The sequence below is a fragment of the Mustela nigripes genome, chromosome 4 (assembly GCF_022355385.1).
Source record: "Mustela nigripes isolate SB6536 chromosome 4, MUSNIG.SB6536, whole genome shotgun sequence".
NCBI lineage: Eukaryota > Metazoa > Chordata > Mammalia > Carnivora > Mustelidae > Mustela > Mustela nigripes.
Genome location: NC_081560.1, coordinates 84436214 through 84459386, shown reverse-complemented (window position 1 = coordinate 84459386; position 23173 = coordinate 84436214). Strand labels below are relative to the sequence as shown.

General features: G+C 38.3%; 1 protein-coding gene across 3 annotated transcripts in view; it reads left to right on the top strand.

Moving 5' to 3' along the window:
• Positions 1 to 7283, top strand: part of PHTF2 (putative homeodomain transcription factor 2) — a 118915-nt gene extending 111632 nt beyond the window's left edge. For all 3 annotated transcript variants that reach the window (XM_059396966.1, XM_059396965.1, XM_059396967.1), the window contains 3 exons: positions 633 to 728; positions 3939 to 4064; positions 4697 to 7283. In XM_059396966.1, coding sequence (XP_059252949.1) covers positions 633 to 728; positions 3939 to 4064; positions 4697 to 4717 — 243 coding nt within the window. In that variant the 3' untranslated portion in view covers positions 4718 to 7283. The remainder of the gene's footprint in view (positions 1 to 632; positions 729 to 3938; positions 4065 to 4696) is intronic.
• Positions 7284 to 23173: the final 15890 nt, after the last annotated feature.

The window sequence follows — 23173 nt, the reverse complement described above, 5'->3', positions numbered from 1 at the left end:
AGCACATGCCCTCCGCAATGTCCATAACCCTACCCCTCTTCTCTCAACACCCCTCCCCCCAGCAACCTTCAGTTTGTTTTGTGAGATTAAGAGTCACTTATGGTTTGTCTCCCTCCCAATCCCATCTTGTTTCATTTATTCTTCTCCTACCCCCTTAACCCCCCATGTTGCAATGAAACCTTTTTTAGTACTTTTTTCAAGGATAGTTTGATTTTATAAAAATTGGTAACCCTGTTACAGGAGCTCAAAAGGAAAGGGGAGAGGAACAAACCAACCAACTGATTTCCTTTACTCCAGTTCTCACTCATTCTTTAGGTTGCTTTGGCTTTGGGACTAAAGTGTTTCACCTGTTATTAAATAATGACATCTAGTTTGCCTTTCTTATGTCAGCTTTCATTATACTTGAAAAGTTTTAAAAAGTTCTTGACTTCTTATTATAAAATACCATGTTTATTGTAGGGAATTTGGGCTATACAGTACAGTATGAAGGAGAATATTAATGTCTTCTGTTATCTTAATCACCAGAGAACTGCTGTTAATATTTCAGTAACTATCTTTCAGTTGCTTTTAAAAATGAGTATCTGTTGTAATTTTAAGTATTTTTAAACTATTTTTTCCTTTTTTATAAAAAGATAAACCTCTACTTGAAAATGGAGAAGAAACCTAATAAAAAAGAGGAACTGACACTAGTGAATAATGTTTTAAAGCTGGCTACTAAACTGCTAAAGGTAAAAATAAATTGAAAATGGATATAATGTAGAATATGCTGTCTTGGCACTATATCTGAGTCTTCTGTGCAGATCCTACCTTGTGTTTCGTTTTTATGATTGTCCAGATTGTTTCCAAATTATATTTGACCACATTTATACCATGAGTCACAGTAATCCAAATTTGAAATTTTAATAACTTTTTAAAAAATTGAGACTTTAGTAATGTCTGAAGTATTGTAGAGGTTGGCATCTTTGGAAATTTTGCCTCCTAGAACTTAAAATAGATTTCAAAAAGGAAGATTTTTTTTTTTTTAAGATTTCATTTATTTATTTATTTCACAGAGACAGGGAACCACAAACAGGTTGAGTGGTAGAGGGAGAAGCAGGCCTTCCGCCAAGCAGGGAGCCCAATATGGGGCTCGATCCCAGAACCCTGGGATCGTGACCTGAGCCAAAGGCCGACGCCTAATGACTGAACCACCCAGGCGCCCCTCAAAAAGGGAGAATTTAATGTTAACTTGGAAATTTTTTCATTTTGTATTTCTGAAAGCAGTCTTCTGCTTGGCCTGAGTTAGCTTAAAAAGTAGAAATACATATATAATAAATATGTATTACCAGTAAACATTTGAATTTTTAGATCATTTCTTATAACCATTAAAAAGATTATAATTTCAAAATATCTGAATTCTTAATAATAACTCCTTGGAGGTAATTTGATAAAATATTTTAGCACTGCTTTGCAGTATTGGTAATGCTTTTCTCTCTTAAAAGAAAATGTCTTTTAAAATCTTAATTTTCATAGCAAATTGAATACAATTCTTAGAGATGTTTGTAAGTGTTCAGAGAATGGTACAAAATTAGCTGTGTCTCAGTGCTACGATTATTTCTTCAGTCAGGTAAAAAGTCTTAATGGGCTCTACTGCCTCACAGCATACCCTAAGCCTGGACAAGGTTCTGAAGAGGTGGATGGGCTTGTTGGTGTCTCTGTGGGCGGTGTCTTCAGAGTGTAGGCACTGTGCCAGGCAGGATGGGACTTAGGAGCGGCTTCAGTCCCAGAGTAGAGAAATAGGAAATAACTAAAGTACAAAGCACAACAATATGATCCTTTTTGATCGCACAGAGTTGTACACAGTCTTCTACTCAGAAACTAAGGACTTAATATCGATTGTTCCCTCTCTCTCTCCCACTTCACTGCCAAGAAATTTTGAGGTGCATTGATTCAACCTCTCAAATAGCTTCCAGTACATCCCTGTCAGCTCTGCGCTGGGTCTGACCCTCATTGTCTCTCATTTGAGCTCTGATCCATTGAACCCTCAAGGCCTTCCTGTTTCTAGTCTCCCGCCTCTCCAACCTGTCCTCCACATTGCTTCCCCTCTGCCAGCGATCTTCCTCACCTGCACAGCGCATGCACTTCTCCCCTAGTTAAATTTGCTGGTGCCAGTCTGTCAGTCCAATCTGCACCAAGAATGACCCTTACCTCAGTAACTGGTTTTACAAATTTGAAGGACTTCTTTCTGTGCACTCAGGCTCTAAAATGTTAAGCAACCTGTAGCGATTCAAAGGAGCATGTTCTCATGTGTCTTATGGAATGCCTGTTATCTCTTCCCACGAAGTTTTAGAAACACCTTCCTCTAGGGCCTGTACCTCTTATATACCCGTCTTCAGGGGGAGACTCACAGTTGAATTGTTTATTTGCATATCTGTTAGACTATAAGGTCCTTGAGCTCAGGAACTGAATCCTAATTTCCCAGAGCCTAACACAGGGCCTGTCCTATAACTTTAAATCTGAGAATCAGTACATCATTTCTTATAGGAGGCATCAAGACTGAGTGTTCCTAGTCCAGACACTTTTCAAGTGGGCTCTAGAAAACATGGTTGTTTCTAACTGGGTTTAAAATTTAGCCTTCTATATGAATTCATTGTTGGACTACAGATCTGCTTAGGAAAGAACCATAATCCCAGTCTAAACTTTTCTGGGATTTTACAGTAATTACATTTTTTCAAGTTAATTGAATTATCCCTTCTACCAGTCAGTGGTGATTTTTGTCATCAAGATAATGTACTGATCTTTTTCATCAGGATATTTTCTTTTACAGTGTTTAATGTACACAATGCCAGTTTTTGTTTTTTTTTTTTAACTCATGTTCATTATTTTTGTTAAATATGAGATTCAGGATCACATTTGTTTAAAAGAGCTTCCACATATGTATTTGTATATGTATTTTATTATAAGGCACACAAAATAATTTTAAAAGGGAAGATGGTGAAAGATTGAGATTCTGGGAATCTTAAGTATCAAAACTTTCCTTCCTATATGTAACTTTCCTTTATTACAAAACACTTTTCTAAAAACGTACTATAGGTCCCAGCCATGAAACCATATTTTGTCAGTAGTTGATCAGTCTGTTTTGGGAGAGCGCTTCCATGCAACAGTGCGTTTAATTTCCAGAATAAATGTTGAATTGCAGAAAGAAAGAAAAAAATTTCAAGGTGAACTGCCTTCGAGTTTTAACAAAAAATGGCACTTGAACAAAGGCCACATGTTAGATGTTAGAAACTCATGGGGCATCCTATATTTTAGCAGTGGCCCAGAATAAGAAGTGCTTTTTGACTGATCTCTTCCAATGAACTCATAATAATAAAGCATATTAAATCTTTGAATCAGTCGGTTCTTATATTCAAAAAGTAATTGTTGGGGCACCTTGGTAGCTCAGTGGGTTAAAGCCTCTGCCTTCAGCTCAGGTCATGATCCCAGGGTCCTGGGATTGAACCCCGCATTGGGCTCTCTGCCCAGCTGGGAGCCTGCTTCCCTTCCTCTCTTTCTGCCTACTTGTGATCTCTGTCTGTCAAATAAATAAATAAAAATCTTTAAAAGAAAAAAAAGATACTGTTCTCCTCCATATTCTCTTCTTATCTTAGAAAATGTTTTCAAACCTCTTGATAGCTGCTAAACCAGTACTTTACTAGTCATTCTTTTGAGACAGAAATTAGAGTTATAAATTTAGGTTATAGAGTTCTTTTAATGAAAATCACTTCTAAAAACAAACAAAACCCACGAGGTGTACTACTTCTTTCAAGTTTAATCAAGTTTATCCTTTCTGAAAGTACCCATAATTTGAAACTGTTTTTTGAAAGTGTTTTTTGAAAATTCTCTATTTTGCCCTGAATTTATTTAACTGATAATTCTTAATGAGTTTTCAAGCTCATGGATTTTTTTTCTCCTGCTAGGAATTGGACAGTCCCTTTAGATTATATGGGCTTACAATGAATCCACTGCTTTATAACATCACCCAGGTTGTCATCCTGTCCGCCGTCTCTGGTGTTATCAGTGACTTGCTTGGATTTAATTTAAAGGTAAGCCCTTCCTAGTGCTTTTTTATTTCATAGTGCCCTGTTATATTTTGTGACATTTATTTTACCCTATCACTCTTTTGAGATCTCCTGTGTGCAGTGATGAAGTCGTTTTGATAATACTGTACAAAGAGAATGAATAATATTCTTGGTTTATAATGCTGATGGAACTCCTAATTTGGAACAGTGTTCCTACAAATAGAACTCTTTTATGGAATAAGTAAAAGGATTTATTTTTACTTATGTAATCCGAATCTAATTTAAGTGATAAAAAAGGAAAAGAAGAGCCCTATTTCTTTTTTTAGCCAAAAGTGATATTATCTATTACATAGCCATGCATACATCCTCCAACATACACACAGCTCCTAGTGAATAAGGTGTAGATTATTCATATTAAACCAGAAGTATGTATATACTGCTACTTCCCAGTAAAAGAAAGCAGGGGAAATCTGACTTTAACTTTTTTATTTTAAGGTGAAATTTTCTTTAAAACACAGGGATAAGGAGTTTAAAATAGTAGAGCCTGCCCTTGTTTATGAATGAAATTTAGATAAAAGCATTATGTGATGTAATTTAGTAAGTTGCAGTACTAAAGCTGACGCTAATGGTTACTACTTCTATTATTTTTTCACTAGCTGTGGAAGATTAAATCATGACAATTCAGAGAAAAGAAGATGTAGCCTCTTTTCCAGAATAAGAGTACCAACTAAGCTGCCTGAAAGCAGTCACTGACTCTTTGCTTCAGGAGTCTCAGCTGGGAAATCGAAGTGTTTACATCAGACTGTCTTGTGCAATTCTTATATTTATTTTACTTGTGTTCATTGTTTTTTTACATTTATTTTAGTCTTTATATTTTATTTTTAGCATTGATGTACTTAGTTGTTGTTGCAAGGGTGATAAAACTGATATCCAGATACTTGAGATCCTGGTAATTGTTCATAACTAATTGACAAAATAACAAAATGTGAGACTCAAAGCCATTGCTAAGTACTGTTTGTCCATCGATGCCGTGAACTTGCCTTACTTGAGGAAAACGTCTTTAACATTGAAATATTGCATTGGATTCATCTAAACACAGAAAGTATGTTCTTTGGTAAATCAAGATCCAGTCAGGGTTCTTTTGAATTATTTTGGAACAATGCCAGGATCTACACTGATTAAGCTGCAGTTATGCACCCTTCAGTATTAATATATATGGTATTACATAACAGGTCAACAAGTGCTCTTTGATGATAAAACTCTTAATAGAGCAATAATTGTAAATGGTTACCATACTGTAAGATATTTTGATAAAAATTAACTAGTAATGATTGTATTTATTTGAAACACTGGGCTGTTTGCACAGCTCCAACTGTGCATGCTCAAAATGTGCACTTTTTGAAATTGTTACTTTTAAATGCGTATCTTTATATGGGATATGTTATAGTGTACTAGGGCATGATCTGGTATCCTTTTGAGTGAGGTATACACTCATCTCACAAGTGAAGTGCCTATTGATATTACTGAAGTACATTATGTTTACTCAAGTAAAATAATTTTTCCCTATGGTACACTATAGTGTATACACACTCAAATGAACAACTTAAGAATAAGGTTAAGAACCAGTAGAATATTCCTCTGATTGCTAGTTATAAAACTATATCCATATTTTCAGAAAAGAGCTTCAGTTTGCAAATTCTATCCTCTAAACTTAACCTGGTGCATCCCCCTCACCCTCAATTTTATAAGGGCTATTTTAGATGCTTTTAACCTGGAAAGTTACCTACTCCCGCACCTCTACCCCCCGCCACACACACACATGCAATTTGCCAAGTGTCCAAATGAGAATTTATCATGTTGGCATGTTAGGTAAGTAGGGCGAATATGATGGTATCTTACATTAGGCCTTGATTTTAAGTTGTTATATTTGTACAATCAAGAATATATTAGGAATTACATGAAACATGAAATGTTTTTGCAGGTTTTTTTTTTTTTTAAACTGGGAATCTAGTTTCTAAAACAAAGAATTTATTTGAAACAGTATAGAATTTTCTTGGTGCAAGGTGTATCATGTTGAATATCCTCACATTTTTTTACCATGTTTTAGGGAATTTAAAATAATTAATTGTAAATGATTTATTTGATTGGTGCAGTTTTAATCCCCAAGTCATAATCTTAAGATCAGGAATGTGTAGAGAACAGAGCCATGTCATAATATCACTTTGCTCTTACCATTCCTTTTGATCAGCCTCAATTCAGCCTCATTGTGCAGTGTATTTTCTTTGTGTAAAAAACAACAAAAGCAATTTGTTTTACTTTCCTATGTTCTCATATGTTTAATAATGACCAAAGTGCATTCTGAGTTTTTTCAAGGAATGTATTACTGGAGCTTTAAGAACATACTTATTTTCTCATGTGATAATTAGGCTTTGTTTGATATGTTTCTTCTTCCTCTATTGTCTAATGTTGAGGTTGTTTTTAGGAATTATATTTTATAAACTTTTTCAGAATAAGGTACATACCTATACAGAACTTAACATTTTGCACAGAATATATCAAATATATTTTGAAAAAAAAAGTACAGCATGAGTTCTGTTAGGAATAAAAGATAAAACTATTGTATCTCACAAAAAAAACTTATTTCAGAATGGAAATATTTTTGAGAAAGGTAGCTGAGTATACTGATGTAGGAAAATGCTTGTTTTGGATTGAAGTTCATTTTAACTTAAGAGTTGGGAGTTGATTTGTTGAGTACAGTATACCTCTCAACAACCTATAAATAATATGAATTATGTCACTAATGTGGGCAGCAGTAGAATACCAAAAGGAAAAAAGTCATTTTAAGCAATTTCAAAACATTAATGGAACTGTTTTCAAAGCAGAAATATTGACATTTGCTGCCTTTAAGAATACCATGAATGTAAGAAATGGAAAGAAATTGTAACATATCACATAATATAGAAAAGGCAGTTCAAAGATAGAATTGTGGCAGATGTTGTGTGTTAACTGTTGTTTCTTTGCCACATGTGTTGTATTTGAAAGTTTGAACAGCAAGTTTAAAATAAAATATTCTATGCTGACAGTGTTAAACTGGAGGTGTTTCCTGTTTGTTTGTTTTTTTCATTTTTAATTCATATGAATTTCTGTGGTAATTTTGTATTTGCTATAGCATGAACTTTAGTTATAACTCTTAGATTTCAAGGGACTGGAAATAAATTCTTTAAAAATCCCTGACATTTAAAATTTTGTTATGATTCTTAATAGGGAAGAATAATACACATGCAGGTCGTTATCACCAAAATGCTATGATATCATTAAATTTTTTTTTTTTTTTTTGCTTGTTCGTTTGTATTTAAATACAGAAAACTGGCTGTGGCCTGGGATATTAAAACTTCTTGTCAGAAGGATAGTGGTATTTTTAATCAAACAGTTTTGCCACATGAGTTCAGCATGAGAGATCATGGCCAAAAATAAGATGGGTAAGCATTCTAATATTTCTATTACCTAGTTGGTACTAGTGTTAATAGGATTTTAATAAATCAGGGACTATTAATTCAAGTGTACTTTCAAACTTACCTTAAGCTTAGAACTGGCTCTTTTAATGAATCTCCTTTCCGACTGCAAAATGGAGCACATGACTAGCAACTCCTTGAATTGCTATATCACTTAGAACACTAATACTCCCACCTTTTTTCATTCACAAATGCTTATCAATAGCACTGGTTCCCTCTCAGAGCTCAGCTCCTGGGGATGAGACTGTGGATCTAGGAGACAGTATATTTTCAAAAAAAGATATTCTCCAAATAATTTGGAAAATTTGTCTCACCTGTCAGTCCTCACTACCATGAGAATTACTACCTTAAGATCAGGAATTCCATGAGATTTTACCTATATTCCTAGCACATAAAATGGTACATAGTATATAAAAAATCTCAGTCTGTTTACTAAATGAATGAATAAATGAATGACCTGAGTTAAATAGAACCTTAGACACCACTTAGTCCAAAGTTCTTATTTTACCAGATAAAAACACAGACCACAGAAGAGGTTAAGAATCTTGCCCAGGGTTGCTCTAGTTAGGTAAAGATAGAACCCACAATCTCTTTTATTCTCTTTGAAAGTATATTCTGTAGAGACAGGAAGATGGTGCAATAGGAGGACCTTAGGCTCGCCTCATCCCGTGAATACAACTAGGTGATTATCAATTCATCCTAAGTACCCAGAAATTGACCCGAAGACTTGCAGAATAAACTCCACAACTGAAGGTTGAGAAGAAGCCACACTGAAGAAGGTAGGAAGTATGGAGACATGGTTTAGGGGAGAAACAGATCCTGGCTGCTGTGGAGGGGAGGTAACAGTGGTTACACAGAAGGCAGAGAGAGAGAGAGAGAGAGCAGCTCACAGAGGAATGCAGAGAAACATTTCCCTATAGCCATTAGTTTAGAAAGTGAGAGGGGCTGAATTTTGTGAGATCTTGCAACTAGTGAGGCTTAAAGCCTGGAGTTTTGTGGGGTTTTTTTGGGGGGGGGGTTATTTTATTTCTTTTAAGATCTTATTTATTTGACACACAGAGAGAGAATGCACAAGCAGAGGGAGCAGGAAAGGGAGAAGCAGGCTCCCTGCTGATCAGGGAGCCCAGTGTGGGGCTCGATACCAGGACCCTGGGATCATAACCTCAGTTGAAGGCAGACACTTAACCAGCTGAGCCACCCAGATGCCCCAAGCTTGGAGCTTTAAAGGTCAGTAGCTGAGTATACTGATGTAGGAAAATGGGGTTGGATGGAATATAGCCTGAAGAGAGCATGGTTCTGGAGACAAGGGAGGCAAACAACCAGTGGGCGGCCTGGGAGGTGAGGTCGGGGGGACGGGGATAGCATAGAAACAGTGATCTGGAGCACACAATGGGGAGACCATTTGCTTTTCTCAGAACATATCCCAGAGTGGCAGTATTCATGAAGACATGTTTTCGGGAACAAAGGAGCTGGCCAGTACCATTTTCCCTCTCCTGCCCCTCAGCATAAACATAGAGCTACCTGTGGAAAGCAGCACAGTGTAGACAGTGGCTACCTAACTTCCTTGTGGTAAGCCGCATCCGCCTGCACTCTGGTGGAACTGCCCTTCTTAGTTACAGTTACCTCAGTCCCAGCATGGTGGGCCCCTTCCTAGAAAACTAGCACAAATTCATGCCCACCCTACTTCCAACCAATGAGTTTGGCAGGGCCTCAGTTTTGGTGGAGGTGGTGACAGGTCTCATTTCACAAGCAGACCAGAGCACGCCTAATTAAAACTCACCACATTCTGGCCACTCATGAAAAGAAAAAACCCTCAGCAAAATAGGTTTAGAGGGGATTGGGAGGGAGACAAACCATAAGTGACTCTTAATCTCACAAAACAAACTGAGGTTGCTGGGGGGAGGGGGGTTGGGAGAAGGGGGGTGGGGTTATGGACATTGGGGGGGGGTGTGTGCTTTGATGAGTGCTGTGGGGTGTGTGGACCTGGCGATTCACGGACCTGAACCCCTGGGGATAAAAATATATGTTTATAAAAAATACAAAAGAAAAAAGAAAAAAATAGAAAAAATAGGTTTAGAGGGAAAATACCTCAACATAATAAAGGCTATATATGAAAAATGGACAGCTAACATCATTCACAATGGGGAAAATCTGAGACCTGTCCCTCTATGGTTAGGAAGAAGACAAGGATGTGCACTCTCACCATTTTTATTCAACTTGGTCCTGGAAGTCCTAGCCACAACAATCAGACAACAAAAAGAAAGAAAAAGCATCCAAATTGGCAGGGAAGAATTAAACTTACACTTTTTGAAGATGACGTGATACTATATACAGAAACCCAAGATTGCAACATAAAACTGCTATAACAGACACCAATCCAGTAAAGTCACAGGGTACAAAATCAATGTATAGAAATTTGCATTTTTGTATGCCAGTGATGAAGCAGTGGAAAGTGAATAAGGAACCAATCTTGTTTACAACTGTACCAAAAATAATAAGATACCTAGGAATTAACCTAACCTAAGAGGTGAAAGAGCTGTACTTTGAAAACCATAAAACATTGATGAAAGAAATTGAAGATGACACAAAGAAATGAAAGACATTCCATGTTCATGGATTAAAACAATATTGTTAAAATGTCTATACTATAGAATGTAATGGACACATTCAATGCAATCTCTATCAAAATACCAACAGCATTTTTCACAGAGCATCATAATTCCGGATTTCAAATTATACTACAAAGCTGTGGTCATCACAACAGTATGGTGCTAGTACAAAAATAGACACAAAGATCAATGGAACAGAGTAGAAAACACAGAATTGAACTCACAATTACATGGTCAATTAATGTTCAACAAAGCAGGAAAGAGTAGCCAAGGGGAAAAACACAGTATCTTTAACAAATGGTTTTGGGAAAGGGGGACAGCAACATGCTGAAGAATGGAACTAGACCATTCCCAGTCACCATATGCAAAAATAAACCCCAAATGGATTAAAGGCCTAAATGTGGAAACTGAAACCATGACAAGTCCTTGAAGAAAGCACAGACAAATTTCTCTGACATTGGCTAAAACAACTTTCTTAAGTCCCTAAGGCATGGGAAACAAAAGCGAAAATAAACTATTGAGTGTACACCAAAGTAAATGCTCCTGCACAGTGATGGAAACAATCAACAAAACTAAAATGCAACCTACTGAATGGCAGAGGATATTTGCAAATGACATACCCCCCTAAAGGGTTAGTATCCAAAATATATAAAGAACTTATAAAACTCAACACCCCCAAAATATATAATTTGGTTAATAAATGGGCAGAAGACATAAATACACATTTCTCCAAGAAGACCTGAAGATGGCCTGCAGACAAATGAAAAGATACTCAACACCACTTATCATCAGGGAAATGCAAATCAAAACTACAATGATATATCCACCTCACACCTGTCGCAATGGCTAAAATCAGTAACACAGGAAACAGCAGGTGTTGGCAAGAATGTGGAGAAAAGGGAACCCTCTTGCACTGGTGGTGGGAATGCAAACTGGTGCAGTCACTGTGGAGAACAGTATGGAGGTTCCTCAAAAAGTTAAAATTACAACTACCCTATGATCCTGCAATTACATGATTAGGTATTTATCCGAAGAATACAAAATACTAATTCAAAGGTCCACATGCACCCTGATGTTTGTAGCAACATCTACAATAGCCAAATTATGGAAACAGCCCACATGTCTATCAGCTGATGAATGGGTAGGCAAGACGTGGTATACATACATGATGGAATATTACTCAGCCATTTACAATGGAATGAATAGAGCTAGAGAGTATTATGCTTAGCAAAATACATTAGTTGGAGAAAGAAAAATACCATATGATTTTACTCATGGAATTTAAGAAACAAAATAAATGAACAAACATGAAAAAAGGCCAACCAAGAAACAGACTCTTTTTAAATAAAGAACAAACTGATGGTTATCAGAGGGGAGGTAAGCTGGGGGATGCATTGAATAAGTGATGGGGATTAAGACACGTACTTGTTGTGATGAGCACTGGGTGTTATATGAATTTGTTGGATCAGTATATTGTATACCTGTAATGAATATTACACTGTTTGTTAACTAATTAGAATTTAGATAAAAACTTTAAAGTCAAGACTCCCCTATTTAAAAAAGAAAGAAAAGAAGGTATATTCTGTAATAGTATCTTTGTATCTCTTGACTGATCAAAATACTTAATCATAGGAAAAATACTGTGGAGAGAACAAAGATACTGATAAATTATTCATCCATATTTGTAGTGAAGTCCTATATAAGGGAATAGGCCTTGGCATTAGGAGAAAGTCCGAAGTCATTTGACATTTCCCTATTCAACTCCCGGCAGTGTGGTTTATTGGGAAGTACATATACTTTGGAGTCACGCTTGTTTTATAATCTTGGGCAGATTCCTTAGCCATGTGTGAGTTTGGTTTTCTCAGCTATAAATTACTGATGGTGATACTAATACTATCTTACAGGGCTATTGGGAGGATTGATGAGAGAACATATGTAAAGCACCTAGCAAAGAACTGACAGGTACGGGTTATGCAGAAAGATGGGTTCTTTCCTCTTCAAGTAAGTAATGGCCTAGGGCAATTAACAAGAATTTCCCAGCTAAACCATTCATATTACATATGATATCATGTGCATTTCTGGCAAATATGAGACATAATTAAGAATTATACATCATATAAATTATCCTACAGGAAGAATTCTTTTATAGGGAGTCAACATTTAATTCATTCATAAGCAGGCATACTAAAATGTAGAAGGGAAGTCTCATTCTTTTTTAAGCCTTTATGTTCTATCCAGTTACGAACAATTTTACCTAATTCTCTGGAACATATCCCATTCATATCTTTTTATTGTTAGTTAGAACTCTGTTTATTTATATGTGGATCCCTCACTAATAACACCCAGGAGCCTTTTTATCTTCTGCCTCATCTCAACCCTCAAACTTAAGTTCTCTGTTCACTGTTGATGCTTTGAGTTGCTAGCAAATATTTGCCTTGACTTTCTACAAATTGTACTTATGAAGATTTTACCAGAAACTCTGTGTTGTATATTTGGCAGGTGTTGTTTTGTTTTGTTTTATCTCTTGTACATTTGTATGTTCTCTGCAATGGCTCCTTCAAACTTTCTCTGTCATCCTGGAGCTCCGAAATCCCTCTCATCCCAACACTATCAGCATCTTTTTCTTCTATACCACAGAGATAGAAGTCATCTTGTGTGGATTCTATCACTTTCTCCCTTTGTCAAGTCCATGGAACAGGTGTTGCTCGCTGAGGCCAGCTGTCCATCAATACTCAGGACTCTGTCACCCTTCTATGTGATACCTCTTTGGTTTTGCCCTACCATCATCTTTAATCTTCTCCTTTTCTGATTTCATGCTATAAGCTATTTAGATTTCAACAAGAGGCTTCAATCTAGAGTCTGAGAGCACTATTTAAGGCTAGTGGGTTGGTTGGAACCATGGTATACTGGATGATACTGTGTAGGGCTCGTCATACCCTCAGCCTTCATCTAAACAAAGCAGGAAGTTGCTTCTTCATGTTCATCAAGCTCTGTTGGACCTGTGTTCGGGTATCCCCTGTTTTTTGGAAAGTTTGTGTGTTGCCACTTTGCTCTTATGAAGGACTTGCATTAATACCTGTTTTCTCGAGCCAAAGAAATCAAAGAAGATTTTGGCTATTACAAGAAGGGGTAAAAAGTGAAAGTAGCCTTGAGTTTGTTTTTCAGGGAGCCATTATAGAAGCTGCAGGCACCCCGAGCCCTAGGAGTGGCCCTGTCAAGCTCCTTCCAGGGAACGAAAGAATCTCAGCATCAAGGGGTCATAGTTTGGAACCATGTCTGCCAGCGTCTGTGCTTGATCTCGAATTGTTGTGTGCATTGGTTAGCAAGATGAGCCCTAAGGTATCTGAAAAGCCTAAGACAGGTTTTTTTTTGGGTCTAGGGACACTAAGAAAGTTTTCTTTATAAAGTAATGGTAACTCCGCTCTACACTATTCAGCTTCCAAAATAGGAATGCTGTTCTTTCAGATAGCAAGAGAACACTCTGTTACTTTTCTCTCTCAGACACAGCTGAATGGGTCAGTGATTGATGCCCAGCCCAAAGGTAGCCCATGATTTTATGGGCCTGTGAGTAACCTCTGAGCCCGGCTGGCTCAAGAGCTCTGCCGGGTAGAGGCACCCTGTCCTTGGTGGTGACTTGGTGACCCAGTCAGAATCTCTCTTGCTGCAAGTTTGAGTGAGCAGGGAGTGTTGCCAGAAAATCAGAGACCCCAAGTGAAGCTGTGAATTAATAAGCAGAGTCTTAAAGTAGGAAAGAGGTCGTTACAATGGAGAAGGGAGAAATAACTGACAGAAACGATCCCCAAATGGGCAGAGGCAGAGAACCAGTGATAGCTTGGCAGACTGTGTTGTTGGGTCAGTAGTCTCAGACTAGGGTAGCTTCATTCTGTAGCCTGAATCATGAGGCCAAGATGTCCCCGTTTATCTTCTGATAAATTCACCGCCTGAAGTAAGTGAAGGATGGTTCTCAACCTGAACATTCCTCACACATTTGGCCGCCCGTTTCATCTTAAGCCCCTTTTCTTCCCCAATTTGTTCTCATTCTGTGTCTTTCTCCCCATATCCACTTAAGTGTAGCACTTGGCAGTCTACGCTTTCAGTATATTTAGACATCCTCTGTCTATGCAGTCATTCTCAATCTCCCTGCCAAGAGTTGTCTTGTTGCTTAGTTTATATAAAGTTATTCAGTTCTGTGTATTTATTCAACAGTGACCTGAAATTCAAATTAGTGGCTTGATTTCTTTATTGCCTTTTCAAGTTAATCCAATTCTTACTGCCAAATTTAATCATTGACTTTCTGTAGTTATGTAATAATCTTGACAGGTGGATTGTCAGGAGTTCAAGGTTGTCTTAGTCAAATTCTCATACATGTTTTGATCAATTATTTACATAGGAGAATTTCTGTTTTCCCCAAATTTGGTACTAAGAGGTACGCTTTAAGGCAAAATAGACTTGTTGCCAAAGGCTATGACCAATTTGTGTCCCTTGGGATCTGTACCCAGTGTTAGCAAATGCATTTCCTTGTTTCTACCCAGAAATGCAGATGGGGAGCTAACAGCTATTCTGCCTTCTATTTATAGCCTTCCTCTTGCTCTCAGCCAGAACTGCTGGGTCAGGTTAGTGGTGCTGGAAGAGCCTCACAACACGAATGCTGCTGTTTGGGGGAAGACATGAGCCTTGAAAATGAGGAAGGCAGACCAAATACTTTTAAAATTCTGATGCTATTCAGTTTTTCTTTCACCCATTCCGTGAATACTTTTTGAATTCTGCGTGCCAGGCACAGAGCTGGGTACTAGCTGTACAGAAATTAAAATATAGTCCATCCTCTCATTTAACTTGGAGGTAGGAGGTGGTAGAGTCATGCAAATCAGTTACAGTTTCTGGAGGGTACGTGCTGTGATGGAGTTGCTGGTGTCAGCGTCACATGAAAACAGTAATAGGCCTGGAAGTTGCCTTTATGAAACCAAGGAATTTGAGTTTTATCCTCAAAGATTAAGACAGCTTGTGACAGTGTGGGTATGTCATAGTTGTTTGCTGAATACCAAACTGAGGTGTCACTTTCTTCACGGCGACACTTAGTCACCGGCTGCAGACTGAGAATTAATTTTTGTTGCTTAAAATTTTAGTACATGTTAAGGACTCTTAGAATTTTTATGTAATTAAAAAAAAAACAAAAACAAAAACGCTGAGATGTCACAAATTTGTATCCCAGAATGTATATAATTACCTCAGTTTCTTTGTTCACATTTGGATGATTACATTAATTTATAATTATTTGAAAAATGATTTTTTTTGAAAAAATTACACAATAAAGTGCACCAAAGTCATGTGCATTGTGCTGAAGATTATGGGTTCTGGAATCAGGCAAAGCTCAGATTCTTTGCTTGAGAATGTCCTTGGGCAAGTCACCTGACTTCCCTGATTTTCATCTGTAAAATACAGTGCAGAGCTGCTAATGCTGGAGCCTGATGCAGGTTTTTTTTCCTCTTAAGATTTTATTTATTTATTTGACAGAGAGGGAGAGCCAGCGAAGAGAGGGAACACAAGCAGGGGGAGTGAGTGAGGGAGGGAGAAGTAGGCTTCCTGCCGAGCAGGGAGCCCAATGTGGGGCTCGATCCCAGGACCCAAGAACCGTGACCTGAGCCAAAGGCAGATGCCGAACAACAGAGCCACCCAGGTACCCCAGCCTAATGCAGTTTTTGTGAGTATGAAATCAGGGAGGGTTTGTGTAACGGACAGGACTTGCCCTACAATCCTCCCCTGCAACAAAATATCAACTTATTTGTCCTCTGTCAAACTAAATCTGGCATTGAGCACCTGCTCAAAAGACTATCAAGAATGCAATCTGTTAGGTTTGGAGGAGCCCTTCCTTCCTCAATACAGAAATCCAGGAGATTCAGCCAGCACCTGGGAAGTGTGGAAATGGCCTTGTCCTTATTCTCTGGTGGTAGCTATTCCTCTGTCCTGGTGCGATGTCTGGCTGATACCTCTTGGGTCTGTTGGGCATGGATGCTCCAACCAAGTCAGAGATGCTCCCCATAGAGGTCCTCCCCTGCTGACCCCAGAGGGCCTCACAATCATCTCCTCTGCTTCAGGGCCTTAGATCTCAGTCCCCATCTCCCACACATACCCCTCAGCTGTGCTCTGTGGGGCACATCTGCAACCTCTCTGGAGGAGGAGCCCCTCTCCCAGTAGCTCCCACTCCCTCAGTTTCCACTAGCTTTCAATCCACTGGACTCCCAAGCCAAAGCCTAGTTGACTTGTCTTCTGGGACTTGACAACTTCTACTGTCAGCCCAGGAGCTCCAGCAGCAGTAACCTCCATGGAGGGGAGGGAATCGAGCTCGAGATAGGATTGTGTGATGATCTTCTTGGAACAGTGCTTATTCTTCTGAATCTCTCTCAACAGCAAATATCCCAGGTTATCTTGCCACTTAGGGAATATGCTTAGTCATCTCACAACAACTATTAACTATTAGCATTATTTTTATTAGCATCCCTTTTTGCTAATAGACAAGGGTTCAGAGAGAGCTCAGTAAATTAAAGAAATTATCCAACTAGAAAATGAACCGGAGAAACTGAAGCCGTCTAAGGAAACAAGCCTACACTGTTAAAGGGAACTGAAAATAAGGCTGTGGGAGAAAGCATGAGGATTTTTCAATATGGAAATCAAACAAGTGGAGGCTTACATTTGTCTTCACGCATGCAACAGGTTTCAGCCAAGGTCCTGACCAGCTGTTTTTCATCAGCCCCAGGATTTAGAGCAAACAGACAGTAATCTGAATTGCATTGTGAGATTTTGGCTGCTCACACTCACACACAGTATCAAGTATTTACTCAATGCAGAATGCTCATAGGATTTGTTGATGCCCTGACCATAGGGTGTGGAGTTCACCTGCTCGTTGACTGGAGGTAGACGGGCTGAGTTGATCCATTGGGTCCCCCTCAACATTATGATCTGCATATGCTTTTGTCACTTAGTGGGTGATCCTGAAAGTTGTGTTTTCTCATGTACAGTTAAAATACGTGGTGATTTGTGTCACAGATGGAAGGTCTCACTCTGAGTACCGGGAACCTAGGCTTGGTGTCTGCTCTTAGACTGATTTCCTGTGCGACCTGGAGTGGCCATTTACCCCATATCTTACCATTATGTATAGGAATGGTTCAGAATTAGAATTAGTTGATCGGTCTATCTGTCCTTTAGCTTTACCATTCTGAGATGTTTTTCTTCCCTTTTCTCTCCACTCGTGAGCAATAGAATTGAGAATTATTTGCAAGTTTTCACTGTGGTTGTAATTTCCTAATACAAATATTTAATTTATAAGCATCTAGTCTCTAAAAGGAGATTAAGAGGTTTCTTGTGGAGAAGTTTAGCTGCTCTGTTATTCCAAGAGCAGTACGTTTTCATCAGTTGTTCTAATTTGAGGGAACCAGTTTTTCATGGGACAGGTAATTGAATTACAGTTTTGTTTCTTACCGAGATCCATGTCTTCAGCAAACTGGGCTTTCTCACTACTCCCAAGTGAGGTTTCACTTGTTTGGGGTTGGTAGGATCAAGCCATCCCACTCTTAAATGGAGCCTAGGTGTCCAAGTAAGTCCCTTTTTGGTTTTTGGTTTTCCTGATTCCTTGAAATCAGTCGGTCTTAAGCCATTTTGCAACCTGACCGTGAAGTTAGTTACTCAGATCACATCTCATTAGTAGTTTTATTTTAATACTCTGAGAACAAAAGTTTTTTTTCTCCTGTTTATTTTCCACCCATATCTGAAAAGTAGTTCTTGGTGGCAACTCCTTTCTTATTTTTTTTTTTTTTTAAGATTTTATTTATTCTTGTGAGGGAAAGAGAGAGCAGGAGCAGAGGAGGGGCAAAGAGAGAAGCAGACTTCCTGCTGAGCTAGGAGTCCGATGGGGGACTCCATCCCAGAACTCCGGGCAGGACCTGAAGCTGAAAGCTGACGCTTAACTGACAGAGCCATCCAGGTGCCCTTTTTTCTTGTTTTCTGTGGAGTTGTCCCATTCTAGATAGGTCAGTTACAGGATTGGGACATAGCATCCTTGACTGATTTCCATTTCATTCTTTCCTCCTCTTGCTGCAGTCCCAACTGGGTCTTAGACAGTGGGTGCAACCTTGCTAGAGGGTAACAAAACCTCTGCACTTGGTTCTTTGTGCATTGTGTAGTTGGATCTTCCGTTACAACTTACCTTTTCTATCCTCTTTTAAGGTTAATAGACATCATCCTCTTTTAAAAGGCCAGGTAGGCATATAATATAAACCAGCCTACTTCTACCTCCATGATGGTAAATAGCATCTATGTAGCTAGGTTCAAAACAAAATCTGTGTTTTACCATTTTTAGGGTAAAATGTACTAAAAAAATGTAATGTAGGTCTTTGAACATACATACTCACTGAGGGGAGGATAAAGGGGGAGCAGCAGAGGGAGATCAAAAGTTTTACGAATAATGTGATGTCTTCATAATGGACTCAATGCTGGCCACCGTGTTTGAATGGCCTGGATGCACACGCACGTGCACAAAAATACTGGTATCTTGGTTCCAGTCCTACACATTCAGAGGGGAGAAGCATTCTTTTACTCCTCACCAAGTTGTTCTTGGAGAGCAAGAATTGCCATTATTAGAACATTGATCTACATTATCAAAAGGATTTAAACAGTGATGAAGACATTGTCAGTGGATACACAAACCAAAGTTGTGCTGACAACTTAAAGTTTTGTGTCCTAAATAATGCAGCACTATTTTCCATTATTTACTTACTTATTGGGTAGAGGGCACTTCTCCTGTCCAGAGACCCTGATCCTTGATACATGCTGACAGCACACCCAAGTGATTACTGTTCCTACTTCAAGAACTTAGAGATAAACGACCTGTTCAGACAGTATATGTCAGCTGAGTAGTAGCAGTGACATTTAGCCCCTCTGTGCTCCCCTAGCTGCTCATCAGTTCTATGCAGATACTGCAAGTTTTAGGAACTCTGTTTCAAGAGGATATTTAAAGAGGACTGAGTAGCAGTTCGTGGTGGGAACTGAACCAATCCCTACTACCTACCAAAGCTTGTCTAAATTAGCATGAATCTTGCCTTCCTCACTCTGTCACAGATCCTCTAAGATGGGCTAGGCTGCCAGAATGGCCTACATCTTAGTTGGTAACTTATGTCTTTTTTGTTTTGTTTTGTTTTGTTTTGTTTTAATTGAATAATTTAAATCAGTGGTTGTCAAAGTATGGTTCCGGGAGCTCTGGGGGTTCCCACAATTCTGCAAGATTAAAATCATGCACAGGTAAGAGATCCATACAAGTGTATTATGGCTTGATGGATTTCAATGTAACAGTATAAAATGTGCATGATATGGTTTCAGATTCCACCCTGTGATTTACCTTCAGGAAAACAACATGCCACCTGAGTGGCTCTTCCAGTTAAGTGTCCTTGATTTTGGCGCAGGTCATGATCTCCTAGTTGTGGGATTGAGCCCTGAATAGAACTCCAGGCTCAGCAGGGAGTCTGCTTGGGATTCTCTCCCTCTCTCTCTGCCCCTCCCCCACACTTGTGTATGCATGCTCTCTCTCTGTCTCGAAAATAAATAAATAAAATCATTTTTTAAAAAAAAAGATAACATGCCAAGTTTTGCTACAATAGCAAAGGAGAATATCTACAATTATCAGAAGCCTAATAAACTGTTTCTCTTTTCCAGCAACATACCTGTGCCAAGCTGAGTTTTTTTCTTTTTTTCCTCTTCCAGGATTTTTATTTAAAGTCAAATTACTTAACATATAGTGTAGTATGGGTTTCAGGAGTAGAGTTTAGTGACTCATCACTTACATGTAACACCTGGTGCTCATCACAAGTGCCTTCCTTCATGCTTATCACTCAATTACCCTATGCCCCACCCCACCCATCCCCTCCAGCATCCTGTTTCTTTGAGTTAAGAGTTTCTTATGATTTGCCTCCTCTTCTGTTTTTATCTTATTTTATTTTTTCTTTCTTTCCCATATGTTCATCTGTTTTGTTTCTTAAATTCCACATATGAGTGAAATCATGGTATTTGTCTTTCTCTTATGGACTTATTTCACTTAGCACAATACACTCTAGTTCCATCCACATTATTGCAAATGACAAGATTTCATTCTTTCTGATGGCTGAGTAGTATTCCTGTGCACACACACGTGTGTGTGTGTGTGTGAGTACACACACCTCATCTTTATCCATTCATCAGTTGATGGATATTTGTGCTCTTTCCATATTTTGGCTATTGTTGATAGTGCTGCTATGAACATTGGGGTGAATGTGCCCCCTTCAAATCAGTATTATTATATCCTTTGGATAGATACCTAGTATTGTAATTTCTGAATCATAAGGTAGTTCTGTTTTTAACTTTTTAAGAAAACTCCATACTGTTTTCCAGAGTGGCTACACCAGCTTGCATTCCCAAGGGTTCCATTTTCAAATATCTTCTCCCATTCCATATTGTTGCATTTTAGTTTTTTTTTTTATTATTTCCTTTACTGTGCAAAACTTTTATTTTGATGTAGTCTCAGTTCATTTTTGCTTATATTTCCCTTGACTCAGGAGACATCTAGATAAAGGTTTTCATGGCATATATCAGAGAAATTATTGTCTGTGCTCTTTTCAAGAATTTTTATGGTTTCAGGTCCATAAGTAATACAATTTCATTCTTTTGCATGTGTCTGTCCAGTTTTCCCAGCAACATTTGTTGAAGAGACTATCTTTCCCATTGACTGTTCTTTCCTGCTTTGTTGAAGATTAATTGATTCAGAGTATAGGGATAGAGGGAACATTCCTCAACTTCATAAAATCTATCTACGAAAAACCCACAGCGAATATCATCCTCAATGGGGAAAAGCTGACAGCCTTCCCTTTGAGATCAGGAACACAACAAGGATGTCCACTCTTGCCACTGTTGTTTGACATAGTACTAGAAGTCCTAGCAAGAGCAATCAGACAACAAAAAGAAATAAAAGGTATTCAAATTGACAAAGAAGAAGTCAAACTCTCTCTCTTCACAGATGACATGATACTTTATATGGAAAACCCAAAAGACTCCACCCCCAAACTACTAGAATTCACACAGCAATTCAGTAATGTGACAAGATACAAAATCAATGTACAGAAATCAGTTGCTTTCTTATACACTAACAATGAAAATATAGAAAGGGAAATTAGAGAATCGATTCCATTTACTATAGCACCAAGAACCATACGATACCTGGGAATAAACCTAACCAAAGAGGTAAAGGATCTGTACTCAAGGAACTACAGAACACTCATGAAAGAAATTGAAGAAGACACAAAAAGATGGGAGAGCATTCCATGCTCATGGATCAGAAGAATAAATGTTGTTAAAATGTCTGTATTGCCTAGAGCAATCTATACTTTCAGTGCCATCCCAATCAAAATTCCACTGGCAGTTTTCAAAGAATTGGAACAAACAATCCTAAAATTTGTATGGAACCAGAAGATACCCTGAATTGCTAAGGAAATGTTGAAAAAGAAAAACAAAAGTGGGGGCATCATGTTGCCTGATTGCAAGCTTTACCACAAAGCTGTGATCACCAAGACAGCATGGTACGGGCACAAAAACAGAGACATAGACCAGTGGAACAGAGTAGAGGGCCCAGATATGGACCTTCAACTCTATGGGCAAATAATCTTCGACAAAGCAGGAAAAAATATACAGTGGAAAAAAGACAGTCTCTTCATACGTGGTGCTGGGAAAATTGGACAACTATGTATAGAAGAATAAAACTCGATCATTCTCTTACATCATACACAAAGATAAACTTGAAATGGATAAAAGACCTCAACATGAGGCAAGAATCTATCAAAATCCTAGAGAAGGCAGTAACCTCTTCGACATTGGCCACAGCAGCTACTTTCAAGATATGTCTCCAAAGGCAAAGGAAACAAAAGTGAAAATGAACTTTGGAACTTCATCAAGATAAAAAAGCTTCTGCACAGCAAAGGAAACAGTCAACAAAACAAAGGTGCAACCCACAGAATGGGAGAAGATATTTGCAAATGACATTACAGACAAAGGGCTGATATCCAAGATTTATAAAGAACTCCTCAAACTCAACACACACAAAACAGATAATCACATCAAAAAATGGGCAGAAGACATGAACAGACACTTCTCCAAAGAAGAAATACAAGGCCACCTGGGTGGCTCAGTGGATTAAAGCCTCTGCCTTCAGCTCGGGTCATGATCCCTGGGACCTGGGATTGAGCCCCGCGTGGGGCTCTTTGCTCAGCCAGGAGCCTGTTTCCCTTCCTCTCTTTCTGCCTGCCTCTGTCTACTTGTGATCTCTGTCTGTCAAATAAATAAAATAAAAATCTTTAAAAAAAAATTTAAAAAAAAGACATACAAATGGCTAACAGACACATGAAAAAATGTTCCTCTTCATTAGCCATTGGGGAGATTCAAATCAAAACCACATTGAGATTCCACTTTACACCAGTTAGAATGGGCAAAATCAACAAGACAGTAAACAAATGTTGAAGAGGATGTGGAGAAAGAGGAACCCTCTTACACTGTTGGTGGGAATGCAAGTTGGTGCAGCCACTTTGGAAAACAGTGTGGAGATTCCTTAAGAAATTAAAAATAGAGCTACCCTATGAGCCTGCAATTGCACTACTGGGTATTTACCCCAAAGATACAGATGTAGTGAAAAGAAGGGCCATATGTACTCCAATGTTCACAATTAATCATATAATTGTGGATTTATTTCTAGGTTTTCTGTTTCGTTCCATTGCTCTATGTGTCTATATTTATGCCAGTACCATACTGTTTTAATTACTACCGCTTTGTAATATAACTGCAAATCTGGAACTGTGATACCTCTAGTTTTGTTTTTATTTTTCAGGATTGCCTTGGCTATTCAGGGTCTTTCATGGTTCCATACAAATTATAGGATTGTTCTAAATCTGTGAAAAATGCTGTTGATATTTTAATAGGGATACCATTAAATTTGTAGATAGCTTTGGTA